Source organism: Etheostoma spectabile, chromosome 6 (genome assembly GCF_008692095.1).
Source record: "Etheostoma spectabile isolate EspeVRDwgs_2016 chromosome 6, UIUC_Espe_1.0, whole genome shotgun sequence".
Lineage (NCBI taxonomy): Eukaryota > Metazoa > Chordata > Actinopteri > Perciformes > Percidae > Etheostoma > Etheostoma spectabile.
In genome coordinates this window covers 6,121,802-6,129,666 of record NC_045738.1, presented here as the reverse complement: position 1 = coordinate 6,129,666, position 7,865 = coordinate 6,121,802, and the positions used below count along the sequence as shown (strand labels likewise).

The 7,865-nt window shown below is 41.1% G+C and overlaps 2 protein-coding genes across 3 annotated transcripts in view; both read left to right on the top strand.

The window, feature by feature from the left end:
* Positions 1–2,247: 2,247 nt before the first annotated feature.
* On the top strand, positions 2,248–5,368 carry LOC116691027 (zinc finger protein 585B). Its single transcript, XM_032518337.1, has 2 exons — positions 2,248–2,508; positions 3,035–5,368. The coding sequence occupies exon 2, from the start codon at positions 3,077–3,079 to the stop codon at positions 4,646–4,648; it is 1,572 nt and encodes a 523-aa protein (XP_032374228.1). The 5' UTR covers positions 2,248–2,508; positions 3,035–3,076; the 3' UTR covers positions 4,649–5,368.
* A 561-nt stretch (positions 5,369–5,929) lies between these two features.
* The window catches only part of si:dkeyp-84f3.9 (zinc finger protein 585A), a 7,451-nt gene continuing 5,515 nt past the window's right edge, over positions 5,930–7,865 (top strand). For both annotated transcript variants that reach the window (XM_032518306.1, XM_032518305.1), the window contains exon 1: positions 5,930–6,224. The gene's annotated coding sequence lies outside the window, so the exon portion shown is untranslated. The remainder of the gene's footprint in view (positions 6,225–7,865) is intronic.

Here is a 7,865-nt window from a genome sequence, read left to right as displayed (position 1 = left end):
CTCCCTTCCCATCTTTCTTAAAGTGGAGATTGTGTGGAAAGAATTCCGTATTAAATTCCTGGTAAACCACCTTCTACCACTCTTCAATAGAAACCATCACACTGCGTCACAGTGTGGTATGCTGGCCCTCAGCAGCAGACAGAAAAGCACTTCAGAGGGTCAACGACACCGCACAGAAAATCATCGGCTGCCCTCTCCCCTCGCTCCAGGACATTGCAAACACCTGCTACCTTTCCAGAGCGAAAAAAAACATCTTTAAAGACAGTTCTCGCCCTAGCCACCATCTCTTCTTTCATCTTTGATCTCCAGCCCTCAGGGAGACACTACAGGGCCACCACCAGACTCTAAATCTACACACATAATGTTTCTGCACTCCAAATTTTCATTTTTGTTGCATTGATTTCCATATTACTGATCTGTGCAATGTTGTATTATTATTAAGAACTGTGCAATATATTTATATTCATAAACTGCCTGTCCTTTTATTATGGTGAATACTGGTTGTTGAATTAATGTTGTTATTTTTATGTCATAATGGATGTGTGCAAGATAGGGTTGCACTTTACTTGAATGTATCTACATGAGAGTGACACGACACTGTCATAAAACATTATTAACAAGTCATAAACTTTTATGACATAACGCTTCTTTTAGTAAGTGTCATTCGGTTTTGTCATGACAAGTTAGGGTTAGGGCTCATGACTGTGTCATGACACTCTTATTTAGAAAACTTTAAAGTGTTACCCAATACAGTTTCTTTTGGGGAGATGCACTCACAATTTTGTTGTGTTCAGTGTGATATAATGACAATAAAGGTGTCCTAAATAAGTTTTTGCATTGGCAAATAAGCAGTCAGATAAGATACAACTTTATTGAACCACAGCAGGGGAATCCAGTTGTAATAGCCTTTTTCACTCTACCAAGGCCAAGATGTATCCTAAGTGGTCGGACTCATCTTAAAAGGAGACGAGGCAGCCTACAGAGAGGAAGTCCTGAACTTGGCAGTGGGTTCGGTTGGAGGAACACCTGTCTCTGAACACCAAGAAAAAAAAAGGAGATCATCGTCGACTTCAGGAAGAAGAGCACCGACCTAGCCCCCCTGTACATCAACGGCGAGTGTGTGGAGAGGGTCCACACCTTCCGGTTTCGTGTGTCCTCATCTCAGCTGACATCTCCTGGTCAGCCAACATCACAGCGGTCATCAAGAAGGCCCAGCAGGACTACACTTCCTGAGGGTCCTCAGGAATACGACTGACTCCAACTTGCTGCTGACCTTCTACGCTATCCATTGAGAGCCTGCTGACCTACTGCATCACAGTATGGTACGGCAGCTGCACCGTGGCAGACAGGGAGAGGTGCAGAGGGTTGTAAGGTCAGCACAGAAGATCACCGGCTGTCTCCCTCCCTGACAGACATCTAAACCTCCCGCTGCCTCAGCAGAGCAGAGAACATCATAAAGGACAGCTCCCACCCCGGTCTGACTGTTTGACCTGTTGCCCTCAGGAAGGCGCTACAGGTGCATCAGAGCACGGACCAACAGACTCAAGAACAGTTTCTTCCCGAAGGCCATAACGACTGAACTCACCCCTGAACTACATATGCACTGACTCCACTCCACAGCCCCCCCGGCCCCGGACTGTCTTCTCATTCGTCCAAATGTGCAATATTATTGTTATACTGTTACGTTATATAATACCTCATAGGACACTGGAATCTGTGCAATTTCATTTCATACAGTGCAATATTAACATTAACCTTTCCATACTGTGCAATTTATTTACTTAATATTAGTACTTAATCATTTCATTCCATCACTGTGCAATATATTTATTGTGTAACAATTCCTATGCTATTCAAGCTGATTTATATAGTTATACTTGACAGTTACTACACTTTATATCTTTGACTTATATTTTGATATTTATACTGTTTATTTTATATTTTTTTGTGTCAACACTGCAAAGAGATTGCTTTAATCTCGTTGCACAGTACCGTGTAACTTGTGTATAATGACAATAAAGGCATTCTATTCTATTCTATTCTATTCTAAAATGTTTTGCCATACTCTAGTGGCCAGAGCTCAATGTCCGCTTATGCTCAGAAGCCTTCAACTGTATCACAGTCCTCATTGATACTGTTTTGTCAATGGCTGTTACCAAGGTTTAGAACTGCCAACCTCATGCTAGTGTTATTTATGTATCCCGGTATAACTAACACGGCATGCACTTCAAAGGTGAATTATAAACTCCCGTCGACAGGTGTCAGTATAACGACTCCAGACCCGGACGTTTTGCTTTCGAAGCGCGCCATCCGTAGAACAAGAGTGGGGTCTTTTCCTCTTGTTTTTTGGTGTGGCTAATGGGCTAACTGCCACCTACTCGTTTAGAACACCGGCAAGTAAGTCCGATTGGGAATGTCCCACAATCCGCCAATCGACAAGCTGTTTACGTTGTTTTGCAAAGATATACCAGAAAATTAAGTGGACGACACTTTGACATCCATGTGAAGGTAAGCTGACGTTATTCTCCATGTGCTAGTTTAGGCTAACGTTAGCATTGTAGGTTTGCATCAAGTCGAGGGCGCGTTCAGTAAAAAACAACGTTATAAATTGTCAAACGTAACCAGCTAACGTCACCTTACTTTTCCAAATATTAAGTAGCATAGAATAGTAGTGAAGTAAATATCCCCCGTCTTAATAAAATGTGTGACTGCGGTATGTATTTCACAACCCATAGGATGTATGTAACGTTAACGCCATTGTAAGAAACAATCGTAAAGTGTATTTGCTCGTCTCAGAAGTTTAGACTGTATTTCAGAGACGACAAGCAAATGTCTAAAGGACGCTGTAACGTTAATGTTAAATGATTTTGAAAAACAACAGTCCTCTCTTTGAATGCATTTGTACGTAGCGATTAGCATAACTAGTTCATGAGTCAGTAATAATCACCAGGTATGAGGTCAAACTGAATTGCATAGGCCATTGTAGTTAATTCCTGTTTATGCTTTCATTAATTCCAAAACCTGTCTCTTACAGGAAAGGTTATCTCAGAAGGCCTCACTTAAACTGAACACATCCATGTATAGCCTGATGATGGAGGGAAGAAAGCAAAGACGGCAAAATGTCCAGGAGGGTGGCTCGGGTAGAGATTTGATGGATGCCGGACGGTTTTGCTTCAGCTGTGAGCAGATATATGCAAATCGTAAATGCTTGGAGGAACACGTTTGTTCTGCTGCAAGCCACATTTGTTCCTGTGGAACTGAATTTGCTGAATACAAAGACATGCTGGAGCACAGCACCACACATGAACCGGGACACCAAGTGCTTGATCATGATACAATAAGGAAGCGCAGAATTGAGAAGCGCATAGAAGAGGAGAAGCAGCTAAAAAGACTACGGACCGGTGAAGTTGTCTGGGAGACCCCTAAATTGTACAATGGGCCATCAATGTCTTTGCCAGGGAAGCCTATGCTGCAAGCACCCATTACATCAGCATATTTCCCACATGTTCCCAAGCAGTCTGCGCAGATTTCACAAGTGCCTCAGTTGTACAGCTCTATGTCACAAGCATCTTTGCTCCCAAATCCTAACCCCCATGAAAAAGACATGCAGAATATTTTTGCAGGTGTTGGTGCACCAACAGTGGATCTTTGGACACTTTACCAGCCTGTCGTGTTGTTGCAAACAGTGCGCACATTTACCAAGTCAAAACCTTACACATGCGGTAAATGTGGGCAGTGTTTTACGACAAAGACCTCTCTCATCTCCCACCATAGCACTCATGTCACAGATAAAGTTTCTGGCTGTATAGGATGTGGGCTGCTGCTCTCCAGCAAGAAGATGGTGCCTCGCTTCCATTTTTGTAAGGCACCAAACACCTCTACCAAATTCAGAATCATCACTGCTAGACCACTGAATTTTAAGAATCGAAATGAGGCCAGCACACACAGGAGTCCAAGTGTTCAGGGGCTTTGTGCCACTTCCTCCCTACAGTTGAAAAGCCAGAATCCCACGGCAGCCAGTGAAGTCAGTCGGGCACCTCTTATGAGTTCCAACCTGCAATTCAGAAATCAGAAGATATGCACATACAAAAAAAGCAATCCGGGGCTTCGTGTCTCTCCATCCCTGCAGGCGAAGGGTCAGCATCCCAGTGCATACAATAGAAGCAGTCAGGGGCTTCCTGTCACACACTCCATGCAGGTGAAGATCGCCACTAAGTCTGGATCAGTTGTATCAAGCAAACCAATGCAGACATCTTCTGCATCAAATCGGTTCCCATGTCGAGTCTGTTATCTTCCATTTGAAACTGCTCAGCTGCTACAGAGACACAAGTGTGTCAAAGCAGAGGAGTTTATGGCACAGCATGTGCAAGGCGGCAAACAAAATAACAAATTCAAGAGGGTGACCCCGGTGATGAGCCTGAATCCTGTTCAGGTGAATGGTGAGCGAAAACTTGTGTTTTCAGCTTCTGATAACATGAAGAAAAACCAATCCGTGGCTGTCGTCCTGGATAAAGGGCAAGGGGCGGCTCCTGTCAATGGGAAAATTGATGTGGATAAGGAAGATGATTGTTACATAGTTGAAAGTGGACCAGACAAACCTGCTGAGATGATATACCAAGTAACCTCATCTGTCCCTATTAAGACTTGACAAAACTAGTGAGGCACATCCAATTTGCATGTCACATTTTATCTATGGACTTTCTGGCTTTCACCAAACTATTAAAGCTAAGTGTAGGATGACTAGTGACAACAACCATGCATCTTAGGCTGGATTTTTTTTGTCAGTGCTGTAAACAGTCCCAATATTGGTGCCCCCGCAATTATTATAGAATGTAAATCAATACAGTTTATTGTGAAAATGTATGTGCATGGTTTACCCATGTTTGTTGGGATAACCAGGTACTGTCTTATAGGCTAGTTGTTTTTAGTATGATTGAAGTTGTTGTGAGTAGGGTTGCAGCGTTATACAGGTTTCACAGTATACTGTGGTATGAAAACTGATGGGTTATCATACCGTGTACATTTAGTTATCTATGGTATTGTAGTTTTTTTTTCCAGAAAACATACTCAACACATACTTTTTTAAACACTTGATGTTTCAATTATAATAAAGCATTTGTTGAACAAGAAAGGTGTTTTCATTTTTTGAGGATTATTGTAGCTAATGATAATAATTGTGTAATACCGTATACCATTATGTCGTGCAAACGTGATATCTTCTATGACGGTTATTGTACCCTAAAAATCTTATACCGTTGCAACCCTAGTTGTGATGCTGTGGGAGGTGACACAATACCTTGTGTTCTTACCAGCTTGGTCAGACTTTATGAATACACTATGTGTTGTATTAAACTATATTTTCAAACTCGCTGTGTCTGTGTGCTCATGGGATAATTCAGCATGTTATCAATGGGGTTATATATTATGATAAATGGACTGAATTAATTGACATTGTATGATATGTAGGAATTGTGGTGCCTGACAAGTAAGTGCATGTAAGAATATCACAAATGTGTTAGTAAAATAAGCATAAGATGAAGATAGAAATAGAAGGGGCCAGAGGGCCCAAAAGACAATTGGCGCTGTTGAGTTTCCATTTTTGATGAGACTAAACTGCCATGAGCGGGGAAGAAGCCAGTGTGGATGCGGCATTCATGTGCAGTTTGTGGGCTTGTAATCGCAACACCTTATGTAAGCATTGAAAACTATGCACCTTATTGTAGAATTAACAAATTAACGGCACATTAATACATTTGGGTGGGTGATATTGTATATGTGGCACTGAACTACCTGTCAAATTAATGATGCTGGTGTGCAAACGTTATATCTCACCAATACACGTATGACCAAACACTACCGTCTTTTATTTCGTGTTCGTGCCCCTTTTAAAGGAACTTGTGCAAAACAAATCTTAATTCCCAAATTTCCCACACCACCTAAAGCATCCACCCTGTGTACGCTCACCGTGATTGACACTTTTTCGGGGTGCTTTGTGCGTGGATATCGAGTGGCTCACTGCTGCCAACAGCTCTGAAAAGGAGAGAAAGCCAGTTCTACATTAAAAGATCAGCTCCCAGACCAATGCACGCTTATAAAAAGTGCCAAACAGCAACCTAACGACAGTGCACATGCATGCTTTAAGCTAGCAAGTGCTATGTGCCGTTAGTTGATCCGCGGTCAGGTAATGGCTACGCAGAGATCAGCCTTGACTATCTCCCACGCAGGCAAGCAGTTTGTGTTTACTACCACCCATCACATTTGGTAACTGGTAATGAGAAATGTCCGACTCCTACATAAGCGTTAATGACTTCAAAGAAAGTCACATGAGCTGACATCGTAGTTAACGGTTAGGTTCGTGTGGCCTGTAACGTTAATTAACCGGTGCTAGCAATGTGGCCTACACAAGAGAACGCCTACACTGTTCAAAACGTTAGCGTTTGACAACTGATGATAACTGATGTCGTTAGCCAGATGCTAAAGCTGACTTTTTGGTCATATGTGTATAAAATGCATGTTAAGTGACCCGTTGGGACATGGTTATCTCAGTGGGTTTATGTGTGGATATTAGTAATCACAATCAAAACCCATTTGTCAGTAACGTTACATTAGCTAGATGAAATGTGTATAGCAACCACCGTGTATTTTAGACACAACGTTAACGTTACTAGTGTCTATCAAATCTATACATGCATCTAAAGCTCAAACTTAAAGCACCATACTCAAGGTTCAGAAGTGCCCCACTGGCTTTAAAGTAATGTAAGGTGTGGTCTGTTATGAACAAAGATGGGTAAATGCTTTACTTGAGTAATAAAAGCAGCATTGCTATGTAGAACTGCTTCTTTACAAGATAAACTCCTGCCTGAAGATTTCTTACTAAAGTAAAACTACAGAAGTATAAGCAAAATGGTCCAAAAGTGAAGTCATCTGAATACCCCTTTCCTTAGATAAGTGCTATTTTACCTCGGGTTTTGTTATTTGTGATGCCTTAATGTGTAAGCAGCATTTTAATATTGTAGATGGAGCTCATTTTTTATGATTATTCAGTAATGATGCATAGTAATTTATATGATGCCCTTGTCTTCTAAGGAAAAATGTTGATCTGCTAACTGTAACTCATGTAAAAGTAGTAGAGGAAAGTCAAATATTCCTTCTCTGAAATTTAGTGAAGCATTTGGTAACTTGAATTGGAAATACTCGAAGTACCACCTCAGAAATGTATTGAAGTAGAGGACTTGATTAATGTTCTGAGTTACTTTACACTTCAGGCTAAAGATAGGGAGGATTTTACCAACGCAACAATTTTCTATAATGATTTACAAATCTGCTACGTGGCTATCTTTCCGGACAGGCTTTTGATTTTGCAATCACTTACAAAGTATTCTGTTTTTTTCTGTAAAACTTTAAAGTCAGCCAATGCAACACATGTTAATTGAGCATAAATCTGCACAGTGATTGCTTACAGCAGGCTTCTCTCTGGTCCACATTTGCATCATGGTTCGCTGTAGACATCTGTGCTTGAATTGCTGATGAGAAATATTTGTGTCACATTAGGGTCATTCATTGCCAGAATTCAGAACTTCCCAGTTCATGTCATGGATTTTATAAATATTTTTTTAGTTATGCATTTTTGAAGATTGCCCCCTTGTGGTTTTCTGTAGGCCTATGTGTATTTTTCACCGTATTGCGGTGACATTTTACTCAGCATCCAAGAAACCCTAAGGATAGTTTGCAACATATGTTCATGTAAATACGTTGTTGCTGAATGTTTTATAGTTATTCAATTAAGTAGGTTAGCTTTGAAGAAGAAGCCATATGTATTGAGCTAAGAAACTAAGATTAATATTTTGTCTACACACACACACACA

Coding starts and splice junctions, on each gene's coding strand:
- LOC116691027 (XM_032518337.1), top strand. CDS start 3,077: ATGTATAGCCTGATGATGGAGGGAAGAAAGCAAAGACGGCAAAATGTC.